At 37.0% G+C, this 24,630-nt stretch overlaps 2 protein-coding genes and 1 long non-coding RNA gene across 7 annotated transcripts; 1 reads left to right on the top strand and 2 right to left on the bottom strand.

Annotated features, from left to right (window-relative positions):
* Window positions 1-545: 545 nt before the first annotated feature.
* Window positions 546-6,673, bottom strand: LOC149610161 (cell adhesion molecule Dscam1-like). Of its 2 annotated transcripts, none has more exons than XM_089858759.1 (15): window positions 6,202-6,673; window positions 5,017-5,301; window positions 4,654-4,773; window positions 4,417-4,587; window positions 3,816-3,960; window positions 3,535-3,683; window positions 3,287-3,412; window positions 3,044-3,208; window positions 2,886-2,956; window positions 2,578-2,818; window positions 2,422-2,517; window positions 2,160-2,348; window positions 1,932-2,099; window positions 1,582-1,865; window positions 546-1,495 (listed from the first exon to the last, which is right to left on the bottom strand). In XM_089858759.1, the coding sequence occupies exons 1-15, from the start codon at window positions 6,266-6,268 to the stop codon at window positions 1,490-1,492; spliced, it is 2,283 nt and encodes a 760-aa protein (XP_089714885.1). In that variant the 5' UTR covers window positions 6,269-6,673; the 3' UTR covers window positions 546-1,489. The 2 variants fall into 2 exon arrangements, with proteins under 2 accessions (XP_089714885.1, XP_089714882.1); XM_089858756.1 differs by having other exon boundaries at window positions 546-1,341.
* An 8,089-nt stretch (window positions 6,674-14,762) lies between these two features.
* On the top strand, window positions 14,763-17,371 carry LOC149610160 (uncharacterized). Its single transcript, XR_016376808.1, has 2 exons — window positions 14,763-15,354; window positions 16,935-17,371. It is a non-coding gene; the product is annotated as an uncharacterized LOC149610160 (long non-coding RNA).
* Window positions 15,439-24,440, bottom strand: LOC149610159 (uncharacterized). Of its 4 annotated transcripts, none has more exons than XM_089859620.1 (6): window positions 22,615-24,435; window positions 22,376-22,551; window positions 22,086-22,292; window positions 18,059-18,930; window positions 17,765-17,991; window positions 15,439-17,152 (listed from the first exon to the last, which is right to left on the bottom strand). In XM_089859620.1, exons 4-6 carry the CDS (start codon window positions 18,140-18,142, stop codon window positions 17,083-17,085), a joined length of 381 nt encoding a protein of 126 aa, XP_089715746.1. In that variant the 5' UTR covers window positions 18,143-18,930; window positions 22,086-22,292; window positions 22,376-22,551; window positions 22,615-24,435; the 3' UTR covers window positions 15,439-17,082. The 4 variants fall into 4 exon arrangements, with proteins under 4 accessions (XP_089715746.1, XP_089715747.1, XP_089715750.1 ...); XM_089859621.1 differs by having other exon boundaries at window positions 22,376-22,873; window positions 23,944-24,435; XM_089859624.1 differs by having other exon boundaries at window positions 15,439-17,466; window positions 22,376-24,440.
* Window positions 24,441-24,630: the final 190 nt, after the last annotated feature.

Raw genomic sequence — 24,630 nt, 5'->3', positions numbered from 1 at the left:
GGGTCGGAATACCCTAATTTCCGGTTTTATTATTCCCAACAACCAATTAGATGCCTGCTTAATATCGCCTACTCTCAAGCTTCCTTCCGGAAATTCTGGTTTGGTTTTTAAACACGATAGGACCATCTGTTTTGGTTATTTTTCTTATTTGAATTCCTTGTTCAAGTTTGGCTCGTGATACTATGGTAAGTTTTAAATGTTTTTGAATTTTTGGGAATATCAACATTTTGATAGATTACGAGGATTATGATTTTTGCGATACCCTTGATACTTGGAGCAATTACTCTATGAAATCTCTAGTTTCTAATGATCTAGTCTAGCAATGAAAGCTAACTATTGTGCAAATAAAATGTTGCGGGTAAACCAACATACAGGGTGAAACATCCCTATGCTAATCCTACGGCCCCTGTAGAAATGTTTACACGGCTGCACACCGGTGCTCAGGGAGAAGCCATCCACCAGGCGCTTAGCGAAAATAATTTTCAAATGAATGAATGAAAAGGTTGTTTATTGGGTAAAATGATGTATAATAATTTAAAATCAAATACGCTACGTAATTATCTTTAATCAGTTAAAAAATTCTTTTACACGAGACAGGATATTAAAAAAATTGGTCCAATATTTTCAATTAAAAACATTTTTTTGAGCACGAGATTTAATTATGATTAAGTTTACGAGTATGGAGGATATATTTAATTAAAACCATTTTATACAATTACTAACGCGTTTAAAATGATATACATCTACCAGGGATGATTATATTGTATTTGTATATGTCCGTCCGTAGGTCCGTTGAATCTTCTTACAGGAGGTTTAAAGTTTAAAAGGACGTAACTCCAAGCATACGAAAAAATGTTTATATTACCAAATTCGTTTGGTTCAATATAGAAAAAAAAGCCCGGTTGGTAACAATTTCGCGAAATATAAGTAAATATCACCATTTTTATCGCTTCAAAAATTTACAGTTCTTAATTAAACTAATTTTTACTATAATTATTAATAAAAATAACCATTTTTATTATAAGTATAAATAAAAAACGATGCTAAAAAGCTACGGTTTCATTAATCTCCACCATTTTCTTTGTTCCACTAAAATTAGGCCCGAATTAGGCTTAGCGCTAAATATTCAGTTTTGGAAATTTGGCGGGAAATATCGTAATATATCAAAAGCGCGTGAAGACAAATATGAATGGTAGTACATCATCAGGTGTTTGCATACGTTTTGTTTTGTCTGTCTTTGCGTGTAATTATTTTGTATCAAAAAGAGTATATAGTTCAAATCACTGCCGTAGAGGCGCTGGCGACGCCGTTTTTAAGCTTCGTATAGCTTCCACTGGCGGACTAGTTTTCATATATATAAAAAACACAGGTATAAAAAGAGGTATAAAACTATAAAAAAATAAATACGTCATAATTTCGTTGTTGAAATGTAGAAAAAGAGTTTTGGTTTTCTTGCGTAATTTTTAAACTTTTTATTTTCCGTTGAAAGCTAAGCCTAATTTTGGATTGTTTTGGTTTTAATTATTTTCATAGAACGAGTTCGGGCGAAATTATCCATAAATTTAAAGGGGTTTTCCTCACCAGGCCTTTCTGGTTGGATCCGTCCCATGGCGTGTCGTAGACGGCTTCGCAAGCGTCTTCAACGTCCGCGTAACTCGCGGAAGATTCCGCGGGAGAATAGGAAGTAGTGGCCCTTTGTTCTTCCGGTTGGACTGTCACGGTTGTGACATTAGCCGGGTCTTCGAACTTCTCGAAAGTTTTCTCTGCTGGTTCCCGATAATCCAAAGGTCGTGGAATACTCGAAGCCGGTCTCAAAGTGTGCGTTAAATGCGGCTTATTCTTTCTCGAGATCGTATCTTGCCAAACTGTAAGGAAAGAAGCTTGTGAGAATGGCTATGGAAGCGTTGCGTTGCGTTGCACTAAATACTGACTGGTGTTAAGTTGTTTGCTCTCGATTTTGGTCTTCTTGAAACAAAGCCAGCCCATGATTAGAGACGTAATGATGACGGCGATGGATAGGACAACTGGGATGACGACGTAAGGTCGCAGGAAGACGCGTTCTTCTTCGGTTGTACCTTGATGAACCGCGTTGATGACGCCTAAGACAATTACACTATAAGCTACGGACATCCCGGGTCATTGCCAGAGATATATTTAACCTTTCAAGGTCGTGGTAAAAGACAGCTTCGCTGAGAATCTTCCACGTCCAAAATCGTTGACGGCGGCCATTTGAACTTCGTACCTGTGACTCGATAAGAGTCCGTAAAGGCGAAAAGTCGTCTTCTTAGAAGGCACGTGGTACGTTGTCCATTCTTTCTTGCTGACCGACTTCATTTGCAACTCGTAATCTACCCGCGAGACATGAATTAAGTCAATACTTACAAATTAACATATACCGGCAAAAGAGGTAAAATCATCTACGTTTAATATTCTTGTCGCTCGGTGGTTTATTCCAATTGATGTCCGCGCTATTCTTCGTGATGTCCGTGACTGCCAAGGCGGGAGGACTCGGTGGATCTAGAGTAAAAATTAGATGGTAGGATGGTATTTTCTCAGTCAACGGTATGGTAGGCTTACCTTCAGCGGGAAGGGGTATAGTAAGATCGGGGGTTTGGGGTCCAGCCCCGGCGGAATTAAAGCACTTAACATTGACCAGATAGACCTTTCCTTTTTGAAGACCGGTAATTCTATGCCGGTCATCTTCTTCCGTTCCGGAAATGGTCACTCGTTGTAAAGTGTAAGGCAGTGATGATTCTTTCACTTTGTACCCGATATAAAATCCTTCAAGTTCCCCGTTCCAAGTTTCTCGGGGAGGAGCCTGTATAGTTCAAGGACTGGTTAGATTAATATTTATTTGAAAAGCGGTCGGACAATTTTGTAAATACTTTGAATGAGATCACGATTTCGGTTGACGTCATTCCTTCTACTTGTACGTCGGTAGGAGGGGCACCTGGAACTATTAAATTAAAATTAACAGTTATGTCTAACGGTAGCGCGAGCCAAGGAGGAAAATCATCGCGCAAATCAAACAAGAGGTATTTACTTTCATCCAATGTTCTGAAAGTCGTAGGTTCCGATGCCTCGCTTAACCCGGCTTCATTTTCGGCCAAAACGGACACGACATAAGGGTTCCCTGACTTTAAATCCTTCAACATGACTGTTGATTCGATGGATGGGACCGAGAAATCGAATAATCTCCGTCCATTACCTGTTAGGAAACCCGTTCGAATTTTCCAATTAATTTCTCTAATATGAAAATCAATTATTAAAAATAACTTTTTCATACGGTCCGCTTGCCAGTAACGTATAACATAGGAATTGGGGGCACCAGTAGCTGGTCTTCTCCATAATACCCTAGCGGAATTGGTTGTAACGTCATTAACCCTAACGCTACGCGGTGCTGAAGCTGGTTCTGAAATCAGAAAATCGATCAGAGAGAAAATTAGTAATTAGATTTTATCTTGTGTAATTACTTTTTGGACGCGCTGGTAATTGGATATTTAGGCTTAAGTTATTGTATTATTTATTATTTACCAAGAACAGTCAAAGTAACGATGGCTTGCGCGGTTCCGTATCTGGTTGTCCCTTTGCAAGTATAACTTCCAGTGTCCGGTGAATCAACTCCCCTGATGTACAACTCCGATTCTAAACCATCCCCGGTATTGTGTCGGTAAACTTCAACTCTAAAAAGAAATGGACCATGTGTTGGTTTTTATCTATGAGGTCAAACACGGGTCATAATAAACTACCTCCTAATCTTCAGGGGTGTTGAAATTAGTGAGATAGAAATCGATGTATTAATGATTATATCTCACCTGGGACTATGTTCGAAAGAAGGATCCGTATCTCTATGCCAGGAAGTAACGAAGGTTCCGTTTCCGGTGAAGCGACAGACAAGTCGAGCCACTCCCCCTTTCTTGGCGCTCTCGGGACCTTCTCCGGCCTTTACCTCTGGAGGAACTGAGTTCAAACGGAAGAGATAAAGTCAGAGCTGCCCTTACTCCATCATAAATACATGTAGCATCCTTATCTATCTTTAGGCTCCCCTCTCTCTTTATTGAGGCCAAGTTCACCCCACCCTACCACGCCTCCAACTTCCTATTGTTCCTAATGACTATCGACAAGACATTCTTTGCGTATTTTTTTATTTTTTTTTCAAACTTAGTTTGCAATGAGTGTAAGGCTTGTATTGAATAAGGTAAAGCTTAAATACAATCGCAAACACCGCCTGCTTTTTATTTTGCCTTATTCTTACCTTACGCCTTAAGACATATTTCATTGGGTTTCATGCCATTCTTAGCGGGATTTTTTTTATGTCAATAATGAACTATTGTAACACTAGATCCTATTTTTCTCCAGTTTCCTCTCGGGAGGATTATTCCCCGTTAGTTAATTAATTAACGAAATATACTTAACTGTGAACGTCTACAGCAATCTTCTTCCTTAGTCCTTGTCCTATTCTATTATAGACATCGCATTGGTACGTTCCACTGTCTTCCAGCTTGCTGCTGAAGATGGTAAATGTTCCATTGTTGGAAACGACCCTCCTTTGGTTCGTTGCTAATGTAACTGGCGTACGTTCTCCTTCTGAAAATTAATTAATATAGAAATTTAAATTTAGGGCTAATTTTATAACAATGTATAAAATGTTACCTATTATTTTCCTCCATAAAATTCTTGGAGCGGGAAACCCCGCCGCGCTGCAATCGACTTTAATTTTAGCTCCAACGGGAGCAACAACGTCTGAGGGTTCAATGACCCATTCCGGCGGAACTATTCAAGAATTCATTACGTTTTCAAACCCCTTCTCTTTTACCTCCAAACGCTAAGCCTAATGCTCTATTTTCCATTAATAGAACTATAATTATGCCATTTCAAAGACGACGAAACAATTCCCCCGGGTCTAATTTTGGCCTAAAACTAATTATTTTCAGCTTTAAAATAACAATCCTTAAGCTTAATTCTGGCCTAAAATTGTTGCTCCGTAATTTTAAGTCTAATTTTGATGTAAATTACCTTCCATCATGACTAGAACCGTCGAGGAATCAAATCCGGCTTCGTTTCTAACTGAACAAGTGTAATTTCCGATATCCTTTGATTTTAGTTCCTCTATAGCGAACATGGAAGTTCTCTTGGAAACGGATGTAATACGACCGGCTCCCTCGGTTAGAATTTCGTGTCCATCCTTGTACCACCGGAATTGGACTGGTAAACTACCCCTTTGCAAATTGCACATTAAGTTAAGGGCGTCCCCTAACTTTAAATCCGGTGGGATTAACAGAGGCTGAACCGTCGGAGGCTCTGATGAAACAAATGAATAAAAATTGCTCAAAAATTACATTTTAACCATTTAATTAGCCTAAAATTAAAAATATATCTATTTAGCTTCTGGTACAATAAATAATCCAAAATAGATCGCAGATAGATAATTAAAATGATTTAAACAATATTAAGTCTAAAATTATTTTTGCCTCAAATGGGTTTCGTTTACTAGCACACCGGCGTAATGCAGCTAAACATTTCTACAGGGGCTATGGGAAAATACATGGGAGCGTTACCCCTGTAAGTTGTCTTCACTTTTTTATGTTTTGATTTTAAAAATTTTTAGAATTAATATTTTCTTATAGAGACTTTTCTATTTCCCAATGAAATTTCCCCCTTTTTTCTGCTCGTATACGGGAAATTTATTTTTCCGCTCAGTGCTTTCGTAAGTGAGGCATGAGACTATTTCTCAATTTTTTGGTTGAGAAAGCGCCTCTAGAATCCAATCTCTCCGTCATCTTCAACTCAAAATTCCATTACGATTCTCAAAAGCAAAGAAAGAGATCACGCGCTTGCCGCAAAGTACTTCTTACCCCCCCTTACAATTTGTAGGATAAATTGCTTATTCTTGTTTTCTAAAGGATGTTTTTTGCACACCTGCAAATGCCTATTGTCAAATGCAATCGATGGAAGTTTTTTTTCTCTCGTGGAATTGATCTTATACATTAATAATAATAATGATGGTATAGTGAGAGCCATTCTCGTAAAGAGGTGTAACGATTATTTCCTCTTAATGAAAGATGGCTCGCGCTACAATCACTCGTAAGGCGAGCGGCGAAACAATAGCAACAACTGTTTGTAAACAAACTTTTTTATTGATCAGTTGTATAAAAAAGTCCGTTTGTAAATTATATTTAAGAATGATTCATCCTTACTTACCGAGATCGGATGCGGTAACCAAGGCAACGAGGCAAAAGACAAGCGGAACGATTATCTTTTCGGGCATGGTTTTAGTAGTATTTGGAAGGCGCGATAACGGCAATTTTGCTCGTCTTCTCCGAGTCGAGTCCGCCGGAAAAATGCGCTCCGGGACGACCACCGCGGGAGAGTCCACCTCTCATAAAAGCGAACTTGGGCTTCCCCGTAATGTCCGCCACCGAAATCTGAACCTCTCTTTCTCCTGACACTGCTATGAGTATGGAGCTCTCGACTGAAACGCATTTACAAAGGGAGGAAAATGCTTAACCCTCACTCGACATCAACTCATAAAGGCATATTTTTATCCTCTCTTAATTGCTTTCTTATTCATCCGAGAGAGGTTAGTTTAAAGAAGGTTCACTATCATGGCCGCCGAATGATTCGGCGCGCTTTACCAGGGCAGAGAGAGAAAAGACTCCAGGGATGAGGAAGAGGAGTGTAGGAAGTAGGCCTGTCTGGGAGAGATTGAACTCGCCGATTTTGGAATCAAATGAAACATGTGAGTAAGTATAAAGCTAGGTTCTCCCTTTTAATTCTAAGGAATAGATGGATAGTAGCTTTGTACGTGATGAGTCCAGGGTTGGAAATAACACAGGTTTACAAGGCCAAAACTAGTTTATTAATTGCTCGGACCAGTTTATTTATTCCAAAACTTAGGGTCACTGGTCCCAAGGACCACTTAATTAATTATCGTTTTTGGAAAAAATAGACGGTGGGACCAGTTTATTAATTCGGGGTTCCTTATAAGAATTTTTCTAGCTCACACATTTTCTACCAATTTTACTCTAGTTAGTTAGTACTCCTTGGCTACAACTTCCCTACTCACTCGATCACGCGCAACACGACGCAAGCTGCTCGTGCTATAGAAGCCCGTTCAAAGAATTCGATTTACATGTTTAAGCGCAACTTTTGAAGATTATTCAAAGGAACCTAAAATTAACATTAAGTTCTATGGGAGGAGGTAGCTTTTTTGGCCAGATTTTTTGTCCTATACATCCGAATAACCTGAAATTTTAATGAGACGTGTGTTTTGACGTTTTTTATTATACTAAAAAATGGTACAAGCTTCTAGAGTGGATAGTTTTTCTTATAAAAATTATTTTCCAAAGTCAAAATGATGGCTTCAGTGCTAAGACTGAATATATCTTCGGATGATGGGATCTACTGGTCCCAATGTCCGAAAATTTTAATGAGAGGTGTGTTACAATCTATTCTATTATACTAAAAAGGATTCAAGGTTTTAGAATGAATAAATTTTAATAAAAACAGAAGGGGATAATAGAAGAGAAGGGGCATTCCATGCGATTTCGACCAGTGATGTCACCATGGGTCAATCGATTTTTTTCAAATTTGGTACACCATTAGATACCATTAAGAAACTAAGGTTTCCAAGTTTTTAGCTTAAAATATTGAGAACTTTTTGAATAATGCCAATTTTTCAAAAACCCACTATTTTTAAAAACAATTCTTTCATTTCTGTACCCTTTTACTTAAGGAGCCATAACTTCTGTTCTATTAATGTTTTCCTAACGCAATTTAGCAGCCTTGCGCAGTAAAGCAAGGGCTATTCAACGGTGAAATCAGCGAGGTTCTATCACGAAGCATTGTCAAGTTATTAAAGATATAAAATGAAAATTATTTTTTCGTGGGGTTCCATTCCAGTCGGGTTTTGGTCATGTGGACAAGTGATATATTGGAATATTTTACCATCGTTAGATACCTCTTGGAGAGATCTTTAAAATGAGATCTTAAAAAAAATATGGTTTTTCTTCGTTTTGATTTTAAAGACCAAAATCAAATTTCTTGATTTTGATACATTTTGAGATTTAATTTTTTTAACATTGGCAACAATGGCAATAAAAATATCTGAAATTGAGGTAGTTAGAAGAGCGCACGACACACGCAATTCGTGAAAAAAATACTTTCACCCCCCCCCCCTTCAAATGAAAGGTATTTGAACTTTAGAAAGAAATATTTGGCTCTGAGGTCGGAAAATTATATTAAGGGCCTCGTGGAAAATATCGTCTTTTTTCACAGAGAAATTATTTTATTTCGAAAAAGGGTGCAGTACCAAGCCGATGTACTAGTTTCGATCATAAATGCCTCCAACATATTGAGCAACTGATACGCCAAAATTAGAGAGTTGCAATACGAAATATTGAAAATGATGCTTTGCAATACGAAAGGATTTCATACACTACAGTACCTCATTGTCTGGTTATTCTGTTTTATATTAGTAGTAGGCTTAGGCTAAATTAACTTAATTGATCGTAGCATATGTAATATTTGGTATCTGACTGCGTTGTTGTCAATACATATATAACATCCTATTATGTGGTCTTTCGAATGAAAATAAAAATCTTGTGTGAAACTGCCCTTTAGTTTCAGCGCATTAGAAATAAATGGCGTTATCATTAAAAAATTTATTTCGTTCTTATTACGGATAGTGCTAGTTTTGGATAGATAGGTATGTGGCGTAGTATGAGATACCATTATTGTCCATTTGTATTTCGGTGATAAATGGAAGGAAAGTACTAAACTTACTCCTCGCGATGTGAGAGCTCGCTTCCTCATGTGTTTTTCTTGCAAGCTCAATTCGTGCTGGAAGAGCATCTTCGTTTGTTAGGAAGAACTATCTAATTTTGGCGTATCAGTTGCTCAATATGTTGGAGGCATTTATGATCGAAACTAGTACATCGGCTTGGTACTGCACCCTTTTTCGAAATAAAATAATTTCTCTGTGAAAAAAGACGATATTTTCCACGAGGCCCTTAATATAATTTTCCGACCTCAGAGCCAAATATTTCTTTCTAAAGTTCAAATACCTTTCATTTGAAGGGGGGGGGTGAAAGTACTTTTTTTCACGAATTGCGTGTGTCGTGCGCTCTTCTAACTACCTCAATGTCAGATATTTTTATTGCCATTGTTGCCAATGTTAAAAAAATTAAATCTCAAAATGTATCAAAATCAAGAAATTTGATTTTGGTCTTTAAAATCAAAACGAAGAAAAACCATATTTTTTTTAAGATCTCATTTTAAAGATCTCTCCAAGAGGTATCTAACGATGGTAAAATATTCCAATATATCACTTGTCCACATGACCAAAACCCGACTGGAATGGAACCCCACGAAAAAATAATTTTCATTTTATATCTTTAATAACTTGACAATGCTTCGTGATAGAACCTCGCTGATTTCACCGTTGAATAGCCCTTGCTTTACTGCGCAAGGCTGCTAAATTGCGTTAGGAAAACATTAATAGAACAGAAGTTATGGCTCCTTAAGTAAAAGGGTACAGAAATGAAAGAATTGTTTTTAAAAATAGTGGGTTTTTGAAAAATTGGCATTATTCAAAAAGTTCTTAATATTTTAAGCTAAAAACTTGGAAACCTTAGTTTCTTAATGGTATCTAATGGTGTACCAAATTTGAAAAAAATCGATTGACCCATGGTGACATCACTGGTCGAAATCGCATGGAATGCCCCAGAAGTATTATATACTTCTGATAAAATTAATTTATAATGTCAAAATTGTAAATTCTTCCTTTGAAAGAGGTAAAAAGGAATTACGTATTTTTCGCCTTCCCCGTCAGCAACGTCATCAAAACGTACTTTAAGTGAGCCTATGAGATAATTTAAACTTTTAATTACGTGTTGGAGGTAGGGGCTCTATACTAGGCTATGAGTCGGAATGAAGTAAATACTAACCGTTCTCCATTCCTGCTTCTAAAATTAAATCTATCCCTGGTATAGTAATTAAATTAGTAACTTGAAAAATATGCTAAACACAAAGGAAAATATTACATTCACAATAGAGAATTACTAGATTTGAGAGTTGTATTCACGTCTAATCTAGGTGTAGATTATTAATATCTGTGTATTGAGGGAGGTAAACTCTTTCAGTTCGTAAAACGGTCCCAAAAATTAATTTAAAAAATGTATTCTTTATTTAGTTTGTGAAAAGACGGGCGTAAGTGTTTAATTTTGATCCTTTACATGTTCCTTCAGTAACCATCTAAAGAGATGGGGACTGCGGTTTGGACGCTTCTCTTCATCTCCCCCCCCCCATCCTCCTGCCGCCATCATAAAAGGTAAGACCATGGACTCGATTTACATATTCTCAACTCTGCATAAGCTTTCAGTAGTAATACTTCTCAAGTAAGAAAAAGTACGTTAAAGTATTTTTAGCCACATCGTATGACGTACATCTACGGTGAGGCTCTTAGTTTGACCTGCCCTGTTGTTGTTGTCCCCGTCGTGCCAGTATACCCACCTTTGGCTGTATAAAAGTTTTCGTTAGTCGTTGAAGGGAAAGTGAAAGGGAGAGAATTGTGGTGAGGTGATATTTTTCGTTCGTCTACTTATGAAGGGAATTGTGATAGTAAGGTTAAGCTATATATACTCTCCCTTTAAAATTCGTCTCACCCGTCGTCGCCGTCCACAATACAATTTCACGCTTTCAATACCGCTCCCCTATTTCAACATTGAAAGAAATCGAGGGGAATTTATAATCTAGGCAAAGAAAATATATACTGATGTTATTTTTGGAATGGTCTTAAGGCACCGGGATATTACAAATATTGAGTGTTTTACCGAATTCTTTCTCTTTCAAACGCTTCTGGCCATAAGTTCATGTTAGAAATTTTTAAGATGCGATAAGTATGCGTAGGCATAAGTTGTAAATTAAAAGTTTCTGTACGTGTATTAATTGAACGTTAAGTACGTAATCATTTTAGCACTGTTAAAGGTAACTCGATCATCGAGGGGATAATCACTAAAAATTTCTGTTATTCTATTAAGGGTTACTTGTGTGTAATCAGTTTAGCATTGTTAAAGCTAAAACCTCGTTTTTATAATGGCCTTAAGGGTAATCATTTTAGCACAGTTAAAAGTAACGCATCGAGGGGCTATTCACGTAAATTTTATGTACGCCTGTTAAGTACGGTACGATGTGGCTACTATTATGAGCCCAGCCCTTGGCCCATCTTGTTTAACTTTTATTTATTAGAAATTTTGTTTAATCAAATCTTTCGTGTTCAAGCATTATTATTTGCCGGTTCAAGCAAATTAATGAATATTTCAGTTTAGTTCTATCATGGACGAACTAATTTATTTATCTATATATATATAAATCAAAGTTTTGACTGAAAAACTGACTGATAATCAACGCCCAGTCCAAACTGCTTGCCCTAGAAGGCTGAAAATTTGTAGGAACGTTACTCGTAAGTAGTAGGCGCATACTAAGAAAGATTTTTCCAATCCGCCCCCATCTTAATACATGGCGCCCCGTAATGTAAAAAATCTTCTCTATGCAACAAGTCCGCGCGTTTCAACCGTTTTCGCAAATATTTAGTACACTGGTTTCCTTTAACCTATAGACCGGCTGAATGGTCTTTCGGGTTCGATTTGTGGCCAAGTTTTTAAATGGCGGCCACAAATTTAAAAACCCATCTTTATGGAATAATGCCCGCGTGAAAAGTAATAAAAAATGTCCCGACGGGCTGACAGGCAACGCAGAGTGCCTTCGCTCCTAGGGTGCTACAAAAATATTAGTCATCAGTAAAATCTACCCATTCTTTATATCATTTTGATGGAAGTTCTTATTACATTTCTTATTATTTTTATTATAATTTCAGATGTTCGGTATTGATTCAAACGTTCCTGGCAATTCTGGCGTTACTTCATTTCTTGTCGCCATATTGGTATTTCGTTTTAAGCTATAAATGTTTATGTTTTGAGGCATATCAAGTGCAATATACGAGGGGTCCGACTATACCAAAAAAAAGCGTACGGAATTTCTTCTTGATTTTGTAATTTATTGATTTCTTCAAAGTTTTCGCGAGAAGCGTACTGAATTTCGTGTAAATGTCGGACCCCTCGATAATGTATAATTTAATAGTGAGATTGAAGTAGTTTATAGTGTCACCGACGGGCTAAACACTCGCGCATTCTGGCCTCAGTGTAGAAAAGCGCTACTTGGGAGAGGTAATATTTTTATCTCCATCCACCGGACTGAAACAATGGTTGGGTAGTTATTTTTGTTTATTAATTGGTCTTAGTTCCGAGTTAATTATTTAGCAACTCTGGGTTACCTAAACAAATAATTTAATACGAAGTTATAACAAGACGACCCAAGGGCTGGCCCGCTGGGCTCGTAAGAGTAGCCACATCGTACCGTACTTCGATGCGCATCTTTTAAAACAAAGGTAAAACATGGTACCCGTAAAGAAAATCAGAGTGAATAGCCCATCGATACTCTAACAAAAAATTAGAACCCTTAATCCTTATTTCAATAAATTTACTTACGTTATAAGTGTAATATCCGGGGCCACAAGCTAGTACTTTCTTTTAAAACTCTTCTCGATTTGTGGAGAAATAGACGTGTTTTGGGAACGTTCCCCTTTCGCTAGCTCGATAGAGAAGCTCTCCAGGATTACAGATTAACAAAGCTTGTTTTACAAATACGAAGGTGCATTTTTGTTACTATTTCAGGGTTCATACGAAATTCCCTGATATTTCCAGGTTTTCCAGAGTACTTCTGATAAATTTCCAGGTGCATTTTTTACATTGGAGGAGTGGTTTAATTTCAAATAGGGTTACCAGACCAGACCTACATCACCATATCTAAACAGGACCAACATACAGAATTCCAGTCACCGAAGAAATATATTTCTCTCCACTTAGACAACTAACATCGATTTTTTTCGTGAACCAAATTAGATTATGGGTCCCACGGAAGTGTATTTGTTTCACTTTATTTAATTTCCCTGATTTTTTGGGAATAAAATTAATTTTCCCGGATTTTTGAAGAAATTTTCATTTTCCCTGATATTTCCCTGATTTTTGAAGAAATTTTCATTTTCCCTGACTTTTGTCCTCTACACCAATTTCCCTGATATTTCCAGGTTTTCCCTGTTTTCCTTGTTCGTATGAACCCTGTATTTAGGGTTGGTCGCTTTAGAAATTGAAAGCTCAAGGTTTTTACTTCTGTTATTTTTGTATTTAAGGTTGGGTGGTTCACTTGCACTTACATATTTCTTTTATACGCTTAATCTATACATGGTTAATAATATTTATGCAATTTCAATTTTAACAATTAACTTATTCCATAGAAACGCGCAAATTACTTTCCTAATTTTTCAACAGTCATTGACTTTACGCACTTCCTATCTGGACGCAAAAGCATAATGCTACGTTTTGCCACCAAATATCCTGGTTTTCCATCCTAACAACCTCGTTTTCCACCGTAGGATATTAGCGTGGAAAAATAGTGGAAATTCTAAACCCATTAAAATTTGTTAATAATAAAAATTTTCATATTATTTTCAGTACCTGGACTCAACACTCGGAAGTTACACGTTTATAAAAATATTCTTATTATTTTCATTATTAATCTTTTTAATAAAATCTAATGTATCAATGAAAAATATTTCAAAATAAAAACTTGCATTAATATTTATAAAATATTATTTGATAAAATTATTTCTATTTATAAGCTTATTAATCATAGTTATGGCGTCAAATAATAAAAAGAATAAAAGACTTTAGCCAAAGTTATAATGAATGATTACCACATTTTTGAAAAGTATTTTAATTACAAATTTTTATTATATCCGAATGTGTCAAATGGAATAGATTTCGAAATAAAATATTGAATTAATATTTATAAGTCTGCCTGATAAATTTATTTTTACTTGTAAGCTTACTAATTATATTTAGTGACTAAGGTATAGAAACTCGCTTCATACCTCTGAATTAGAGTATGATTAAAGTGCTTGCTCAACATAGTAGAGCCGTCAGTCGAGTATGAATATTTTGAATACAGTTTCAAAGTTATAATGAATGATTTTATTCGAAGTGCATTGCACTGAAGCGTGTCGTAGCAGCCACGTAAAACAAACTAATGCTTCAACTAGTGCTGGTTACATAACTGTGTGTTTGCTTATGTGTGTGGTAGTGAACGGATTAAAGGTTGCGTCTGGATTACGAGTAATTATCGATGGGCTACTCACTAAAAACTCGTTAGTGATTTTAAACGGGATAGGGATTTGGGGTTACTTAGGGGCTATGGGTTATTATTATTATTAATATTAACGGATAATTAAGCATTAACACATTTGCCACTAGGGGCGCTGTATACGTAGTTACGTATTTACTGACATCTAAAACATGATAAAATTCTGATAGACATTCGTGTAAGCAATAGATAGTTCATAAATTGCCGCTAGGGGCGCTGTGTACGTAGTTACGTATTTACTGACATCTAAATCATGATAAAATTCTGATAGACATTCGTGTAAGCAATAGATAGTTCATAAATTGCCGCTAGGGGCGCTGTGTACGTAGTTACGTATTTACTGACATCTAAAGCATGGTAAATTTTTGCTATGACGTCATATCCGGTGACGTGGCCAACGACGTAATATCCGGTGACGTGACCAATGACGTCAACTCCGATGACGTGATCAATGACGTCATATCCGATGACGTCACCTATGACGTCATATCCGGTGACGTCACCTATGACGTCATATCCGGTGACGTCACCTATGACGTCATATCCGGTGACGTCAGCTATGACGTCAACGAGGTAATTGACTTGTGACGTCACGACAGATGTTAATGGTAATAGGTAATGATTGTCCATTCAGTTAGGCCTAGCGTTCATTCATTTAGGCCTAGCGTTCATTCATTTACGCCTAACGTTCATTCAAATAGGCCTAGCAGTGTTTAGCTATTTGGATTTCGTGCCCGGGGTATGGCGCACCCGAGTCCGCGCATAGGAGCTTTTAGCGCCCCCCGAAGTTGGAAATGTATTTGGTTGCAGGCAAAGGTCAGACGGCTATTTCGTTGCCTGGAAGCCGTCGAGGTCAGACGGCTCATTCTTTGCCTGGAAGCCGTCGAGGTCAGACGGCTCATTCTTTGCCTGGAAGCCGTCGTGGAGGTCGCTTGGAAAAACCTTTGCAGCCCAGCTGATCGTGATCCCGGCTTTTAAGGTCGATTCTTGATAGCTCTGCCATTTCGATGATCGTTTTTGCCGAGGACGCAAGCTGAATTAGACGCTCTTCAACTTACTTGGCCGCCATTGCTTCGCCTCGTGGTGCTTTAACAGTCCGTAAGCGTAAACTTTACAATAATCCAAACTCATCTAGCTCCCCTTAAATTATTTATTTTATTTCAAGTATTTAAATTAATTAGGTTGTGTTAAATGTTAGTGAATTTTATTTATTTATTAAAAATCAAGTACCATAAATAAAATTTTACAACAAGATCTTGGACAAGAGAGAATTCCTTAACAATTAGTTTAGGAGCTATTATTATAAACTATTAAACGGGGTACGTAATTAATTTAGAGATAACGCGACAGATTTTCGGAAATCAGGTCCCGCCGAGAGAATTTTAAAACACGAGGACCCTAAGCCTAAATTAAGCCGTGTCTTATCAAACTCTAGTTATTTTACGGATACTGTATGTGGGAATAGTTTTAAAATAAATGGAAGGTTTTCCTAAAATTAGTTTAGGGGCTATTATTATAAACTATTAAACGGGGTACGTAATTAATTTAGAGATAACGCGAGAGATTTTCGGAAATCAGGTCCCGCCGAGAGAATTTTAAAACACGAGGACCCTAAGCCTAAATTAAGCCGTGTCTCATCAAACTCTAGTTATTTTACGGAGACTGTATGTGGGAATAGTTTTAAAATAAATGGAAGGTTTTCCTAAAATTAGTTAAGGGGCTATTATTATAATCTATTAAACGGGGTACGTAATTAATTTAGAGATAACGCGACGGATTTTCGGAAATCATGTCCCGCCGAGAGAATTTTAAAACACGAGGATCCCAAGCCTAAATTAAGCCGTGTCTTATTAAACTCCAGTTATTTTACTGTCTGTGGGAATAGTTTTAAAATAAATGGAAGGTTTTCTTAGAATTAGTTTAGGAGCTATTATTAATTAATTTAGAGCTAAAGCGACAGATTTTCGAAAATCAAGTCCCGCAGAGATAGTTTTAAGACACGTGGACGTTTGCCCTAAGCCTAAGTTCAGCCTTGTCCAATTTCAACTCAAGTTTTTGTTTATGGGTTCTATCTGTGGGAATAGTTTTAAATAAGGGTTTTCCTAAAATTGGCGAAGAAGATATTTTAAATTATTATTCTATTAAAAGGGGCAAGCAATTTAGTTTAAATAAATTTCAGGTTTTCCTAAAATTGGCGAAGAAGATATTTTAAATTATTATTCTATTAAAAGGGGCAAGCAATTTAGTTTAAATAAATTTCAGGTTTTCTTTAAATTAATTTAGGGGATATTTTAAATTAATTTCATTATTAAGCTGCGTAATTTAAAGTAAATGAATGGCAAGTTTTTCCGAAATTAGTTTAGGGGATGTTTTAAATTATTTTCATTAAGTTACATAATTTAATTTTAAATAAAGGGCCGCTTTTCTTAAAGCTATTTTCTATACAATTTTGGAAATTAGCTAGCGATAGTATTTATTTAATTCGGTGTGGAATTCACGGTAGACAACTTTCTTTAATTTAGGGTGGCAATTAGTTGGTGTAGTTCGTCTCGGTTTATAAATTTGGTAGCCAGTTTTTTAATTAATGACACGCTTTTCTTAAATTATTTAAATCTACGAGATTACTTTGTTAGTAGGCAATAGTTTAATATGTGTTATTAATATGTCTTAATTTATAGATGTGGATGACTTTCTTGGATTTTTCTGTCGCTGGTCATTCCGAGACTTATCCTTCCAGATGACATCCTTTGTTCCGATTGACGCAAGGCGAAGCTGTTCTGGACTCGCTATCTATCATTCCTGATGACATGCTTCGTTGGATTCACGTTACATGATGTCTTCTGGACTTGCTCTTTCTCTTAGCGCTGACGTAAAGATATGGAGGAAATCATCGAAGCTAGAAGACACAAAATACATCTTTTTTACTTGCAATATTTTCATGTAACCACTTAACTTAATTTTTTTGCTTGCAAATTTTATTTGTAACTACTTATTATTTTTTTTCGCGTTCAAACTTTAACTTACAAAACTCTTTAATATTTTTTTGTTCGAAATTTTTGTAAACACTTCGGTTTTTTTGTTTTTTATTCAATAAATTTTGCCTTAAACCTCGTTCTTTCTTTTCTTGATTTTTTTACATACTAGACTTGGTTTCAGTTTTTTTTCTCTGGACTTAGGGGGATATTTTTGACCCTTTTTTTAAGCTTTTTCCTTAAAAACAAGTAAAAAATACATTAAAAAACAATTTTTTTCCAAAAAAAAAAATTTTTTTATGAAAAATTTATTAAAAAATAAAAAAATTATCAAAAAAACTACCCCAAGTGTTTTTCGACTATTTTTGTTCCTTCCCCAATATCGAAACTTAAATTTTAAACTTAAGCTACCACCCCCAAGGTAAGCCTTGCGAGCCCAATTTAAATTTAACAAGTCCCTGTTTTACTCGGGAATTATTAAATTTAAACTAAAGCCCGCTGTGGAGCCCCCAAAACAAGGAAACTTCGTCCTTTACATGGGATTTCCAATGAAAGTCCACTCGATGATTGAAGTCCTCCACTCGATGATTGAAGTCCTCCACTCGATGATTGAAGTCCTCCACTCGATGATTGAAGTCCTCCACTCGATGATTGAAGTCCTCCACTCGATTATTGAATTCCTCCACTCGATTATTGAATTCCTCCACTCGATGATTGAATTCCTCCACTCGGTGATTGAATTCCTCCACTCGAGAGAATGTTTCTGCGCAAGAGAAATTCTTATTAATATTTAGAAAAAATGGAACATGCATAACCCCAAATTAAATTACCTTAATTTGAAAATCCACTTGAATATTCTTGCATGATGTAACGTAAAATGTTCGGGGAGAAGACAAATTATTATTATTTGACATAAATAGCACACTCCTAACATTAAACTAAATACCTTAGTATGGGGAAGTAAAATAATACCATAAAAACCTAAGCCTTGATTTAAACCTGCTCAAAATCGTGTTTACTTTTAAAGGACAAAGCGTATAAGCAACCTTCTACCCTAAACATAAATCATAAATTTATTTAGATCCTACAAAACTCCCTCAACGAGTTGCCAAACGCTTTTCCCCTAAAAATATTTATAATTAAAATCATAAACTAGGTGCCTTAATACCGCAAAGGGAATCTCACCCTTAAAATCCTGATTACGCGTTCATTATTCTTAAAAGGGAGGGCTAGGACCAGTTTTCACCTATTCCATATTTCAGCTTTTTATTCATGTCCTGGCGAAAAAAAATCCCTAAAAAGAGGACACAAGCTCTTTCCTTCTAAGAATAAATATAATAATAAATAATAAACTAAATATCCCAATAATTGCCTACAATGTTTGACAGGCTGTCGAAATAGTCTTTTTTGCTAATGAGATTCCCTTTAAACGGATAAAATCAAAGTGTAGACCTGAATTGAGAATGGAATTCTCCTGTTAATATTGCTAAAATTACTATTAATAAGATTTAATTCTTCACTGAGAGCCTAAAATAACTAAATTGTTTTCCTAGTGAGATTCAGTTTCAACGGATAAAATCAAAGTGTAGACCCGGAATTGTAATGGGTTCATTGACCTGATTAATATAGGGTGTATTTTGTCAAATAATAATAATTCATTCTAGAATCCAACATAAATTTCTCCTTTGGAAACAGATGATAACTAAAAAAGTAAAATCTGTTCAATTCAAACAGTCTAATATAAAATTAAAATTATTATCAGCTTAATGGCACAAGTATTTTGAATAACATTAACTCCACTTTCAAATAAATCATTTAACATAACTAGAAAGATAAATATTAATACGGGTTAGGGTCAATCTTGAAATATTTATCTAATAAACAATCACTTTGAATTACTTTTAAACCGACTAAAAGATTGAATAGTAAAACCAGGAATAAATGCAATGCGCAATTAATTAGAAAAATTTAATAAGATTAATTTCAAATATTTTGAATAAGTACGACATAAATGTGAATCAAGAATACTGTGTGCCAAAATAAACTTCTAAATTCTTTCCAAGAAACCATTTGGATACGGCTAACTTGTAACTACACAAATGTTACAGTGAAAACAAATGGGCTTGACACCCACAGGGCCGGAAATAAGAAAAGTTTCACATAGAACATCTGTCCCCTCCTTTGACTAGAAAATTTATAGGGCCTCGTCCACTAGTGTGTGCAAAAACTCCGCGTATCTCTAGTAGAACCACAGTTATGAGCCTTTAAAGTTGGGTGTAATTACGGTGGGATGGGGGGCTAATAGGACTATAACATAGTCTAGGGACACCCCATATCTCTAGTACAACGAGAGTTATGAGCCTTCAAAGTTGGGTGTAATTATGCTGGGATGGGGGGTGGGGAATAGGACCATAACATAGTCAAAGGACACCCCAATATCTCTAGCAGAACCACAGTTATGAGCCTTCAAAGTTGGGTGTAATTATGCTGGGATGGAGGGGGCAAATAGGACCATAACATAGTCAAAGGACACCCCAATATCTCTAGCAGAACCACAGGCAAATAGGACCATAACATAGTCAAAGGACATCCCCATATCTCTAGCAGAACCACAGTTATGCGACTTCAAATTGAGTGTAATTATGCTGGGATGGGGTCGGGCAAATAGGACCATAACATAGTCAAAGGACATCCCCATATCTCTAGCAGAACCACAGTTATGAGCCTTCAAAGTTGGGTGTAATTATGGTGGGATGGGGGGGGGGGAAATAGGACCATAACATAGTCAAAGGACACCCCAATATCTCTAGCAGAACCACAGTTATGAGCCTTCAAAGTTGGGTGTAATTATGCTGGGATGGAGGGGGCAAATAGGACCATAACATAGTCAAAGGACATCCCCATATCTCTCGTAGAACCAAATTTGTGCGACTTCAAAGTTGGGTGTAATTATGCTGGGATGGGGGGGGGGAAATAGGACCATAACATAGTCAAAGGACACCCCAATATCTCTAGCAGAACCACAGTTATAAGCCTTCAAAGTTGGGTGTAATTATGCTGGGATGGGGGGCCCCCGGGGGGTCAAATAGGACCATAACATAGTCAAAGGACATCCCCATATCTCTAGTAGAACCACAGTTATGCGACTTCAAAGTTGAGTGTAATTATGCTGGGATGGGGGGGGGATAGGACCATAACATAGTCAAAGGACACCCCCATATCTCTAGCAGAACCACAGTTAAGCGACTTCAAAGTTGAGTGTAATTATGCTGGGATGGGGGGGGGGAATAGGACCATAACATAGTCAAAGGACACCCCAATATCTCTAGCAGAACCACAGTTATGAGCCTTCAAAGATGGGTGTAATTATGCTGGGATGGAGGGGGCAAATAGGACCATAACATAGTCAAAGGACATCCCCATATCTCTAGCAGAACCACAGTTATGCGACTTCAAAGTTGAGTGTAATTATGCTGGGATGGGGGGGAAATAGGACCATAACATAGTCAAAGGACACCCCAATATCTCTAGCAGAACCACAGTTATGAGCCTTCAAAGTTGGGTGTAATTATGCTGGGATGGGGGGGGGCAAATAGGACCATAACATAGTCAAAGGACACCCCAATATCTCTAGCAGAACAACAGTTATTTGACTTCAAAGTTGAGTGTAATTATGCTGGGATGGGGGAGGGGGGGAAATAGGACCATAACATAGTCAAAGGACACCCCAATATCTCTAGCAGAACCACAGTTATTTGACTTCAAAGTTGAGTGTAATTATGCTGGGATGGGGGAGGGGGGGAAATAGGACCATAACATAGTCAAAGGACACCCCAATATCTCTAGCAGAACCACAGTTATGAGCCTTCAAATTTGGGTGTATTTATGCTGGGATGGGGGGGGGGGCAAATAGGACCATAACATAGTCAAAGGACATCCCCATATCTCTAGTAGAACCACAGTTATGCGACTTCAAAGTTGGGTGTAATTATGCTGGGATGGGGGGGGAGGAAATAGGACCATAACATAGTCAAAGGACACCCCAATATCTCTAGCAGAACCACAGTTATGAGCCTTCAAAGTTGGGTGTATTTATGCTGGGATGGGGGGGGGCAAATAGGACCATAACATAGTCAAAGGACACCCCAATATCTCTAGCAGAACCACAGTTATGCGACTTCAAAGTTGAGTGTAATTATGCTGGGATGGGGAAGGGGGAAAATAGGACCATAACATAGTCAAAGGACAAAAACGACTTAACTCCTTTGACTAGAAAATTTATAGGACATTGTCCACTAGAGTGTGCAAAAATAGTATCGCGTGTTCTGTGTTAAGCTATCAAAACTTTGGGAAAATTCATTGGTCAAACGGCCCAGTGACCCCCTTAGTTTTTAAAAATAGCATGGGACATTTTAAAATGTTATTGGACAATGTGTCCTGTGCTTATTTCCGGCCCTAGACACCCATATTTACACCAATAGATTTGTTAATTGAAAACATTTTAGAGAACTACAGTTACTTAAGTTAAAAACCTCACTTCGGTGTTAATACATCTGCCGTTAAGGGTTTTCTACTCGCTTCAGTTAAGGGCAATATACAGCCAAAAACCAAAGCAACAAAAGTGCATTAGTTATTTAGAACTATGGAGTTCCAAATAACTACCATTATGTTTGGTAACCAATATATAAAATCAACTAAGGCTATGTTTTCTTCAAACAGACAATGGTCGTAATTAACAAACCTATTTGGCACGGTTAAGATACATTTTCCATTTGTAACACTTAATTTCCATTCGGTTGCGATAAAACTTTGGTATTTAATCTAAATTAGCCCTTAAAATATAAATAAAATATTTACCTGGAAAGATCTCTTATACCACTACTGAAAGAGGCAACAGCTTCCTTGAATCCGTGATGCCAACGTGGTCCCGTAAGCCTTGGTGATAGTAGCACCAACCAGTGTCCAGTGGTGCCAACCAACGTGGTCCCGTTACTCCCGTAAGCCTTGGTCGTAATTAACAAACGTATTTTGGCACGGTTGACCATAAATTTTCCACTTCCAACGCTTAATTTCCGATCGGTTGCGATAAAACTTTGTTATTTAATCAAAATTAACCCTTAAAATATAAATAAAATCAAAATATTTACCGGCAAAAATCGCACAGAAAATCGCAGCATCTCGTTCCCAGGAAATCGCTCCAAAAGAACCCAGAATGAATAGGCTTATTTTGGTGCAAACATAGACCACTAGATGGCGCTGCTGAAGTTAGGCAGACTTCAAAATATGGCGGGAGCGTGCGTTTCAATTTTATTGTTTCTATTTTCTAATATAATTAATATTTTAGTTAATTATAATTCACTAATGTATTCTAAACAGCCCAAAATACTTTTCTCCTCTTTTAAAAAGTGGTACTGGAGTTTATGGATTCCTATATCTGGAAAAACCACCCTATAAACATGTTTGTCTAATAGGTCGAAACCTGAAATCATAATAGAGTAATGGCAGTACTACGTATGCAAACGTCATACCCTTCTATCTCTTAGCTCAGTGTCATCCGCCTACTGGGAGCGCACAGTATCCCCTCTTACAAGAACGCGCCCAGATGGAGGGATACACAGTCTACGCCCCTCTCTACCGCCACTAGTCTATAATTAAACTAATTCCTATGAAAGTTAATTCATTTTACAGGGGACCCAGTTTTACGTTGATCTAGATCAAATAAAAGTTCTGAAATTAAAAGTGTAACATATTCCAAAATCTTTGCTTGTTTTTGGCCTAATTATTCCTGTTCTTAATTAGAAAATTAGTAAAATAAAAAAAGTAATGAAGAAAGAAGATGCTATAGGTTTAGCCGCCCCATAAAGAGGGTGTCCTGTAAGAATAATCGGGTTGCAATACACGTCAAAATGCTATCAGAAATTCCACCTAAAATGGTTCAATCGCGAGAGATGCGAGTCTTCCCTCCAGTACTGACAATGGACAATAATAAGGTTAGTTTCCCAGACATGTGCGCTAGCTCCAAACGTTACAGCGAACTAATTAATTATGGGCTACTAATCTTGTATAATCTAATACTTTCTAAAAGGCATGTTTTGGACAAGGAGTATTGGGTTGGGTTTTTTATCTTGGAGACTTGGAAAACGGTTATAAGTACCAGAAGTATATAATACTTCTCTTCGAGAGAAGTGTACCACAAAGCGGGGTAAGTGTAACGTCACTCTTCCCAACATTGGAACATTTAGAGCAAGGTTACTAACGAATCACATGCGCGATAAATAGTTCCCTCATCATTACTCTATTAGCGTTTAAATATTTGGCAAGACGCCCTTGTGCATTTTTGTCCCACGTCAAGACGAGGTTTGTGGGAGGATTGCTGTGGATTTAGTGCCAAACAATTATAGAATTCACCTTACGGTGCGATGCCCATTTGTAGCTTGATGAGCGGGAAAGCAAACTAAAAGGGTGAGCCTGGGAAGAATGACGTTACATAACTAAAGCATTAAGAGGATACAGAGTGTCATCCTTCTTCTATTATCCCCTTCTGTAAGTACTGAATTTCCACGTTTGACATTGGAAATTAATTTCTTTTTAAAAACTCTATCGACTCTAAAAGCTTGAATCCTTTTTAGAATAATAAAACACGTCAAAATACAAGTATCATTAAAATTTCAGGTCATTTGGATGAATAGGACAAAGGATCTGTCCAAAAACCTACCTCCTCCCTTAGAACTTAATGTTAATTTTGGGTTCCTTCGAACTCCCCGCCAATAGTCCAAAAGTCGCAATTTTTGTCCGATTGAATGGGCTTCTATGGCGCGAGCAGCTTGCGTTGTCGAGTGTGTGATAGGGTGGGCACCTCGTACTCTAGCTTACTGATGTAGCCACCGAAATTATTTAAAACCAGAAGGGGATAATAGAAGAAGGATGACACTCTGTATCCTCTTACTGCTTTAGTTATGTAACGTCATTCTTCCCAGGCTCACCCTTTTAGTTTGCTTTTCCGCTCATCAAACTATAAATGGGCATCGCACCGTAAGGTGAATTCTATAATTGTTTGGCACTAAATCCCCAGCAATCATCCCACAAACCTCGTCTTGACGTGGGACAAAAATGCACAAGCGCGTCTTGCCAAATATTTAAACGCTAATAGAGTAATATGAGGGAACCATTTATCGCGTATGTGATTCGTCTTAATAACCTTGCTCTAAATGTTCCGATGTTGGGAAGAGTGACGTTTCACTTACCCCGCTTTGTGGTACACTTCTCTCGAAGAGAAGTATTATATACTTCTGGTAAAACGCAATAAGGATAGTTCAGAAAAGGATGAAGAACTTCAAATATCATTAGACATGTTGATTGATATTTAGTGGCAACTAGTCGCAAAATTGTAATAAGAAATAAA

This window comes from Phalangium opilio, unplaced genomic scaffold (assembly GCF_054372755.1).
Source record: "Phalangium opilio isolate 3A_F unplaced genomic scaffold, DU_Popi_V2 ptg000329l_1, whole genome shotgun sequence".
NCBI lineage: Eukaryota > Metazoa > Arthropoda > Arachnida > Opiliones > Phalangiidae > Phalangium > Phalangium opilio.
Note: the sequence above shows the minus strand (reverse complement) of the source record. Positions and strands in the feature narration are given on the sequence as shown.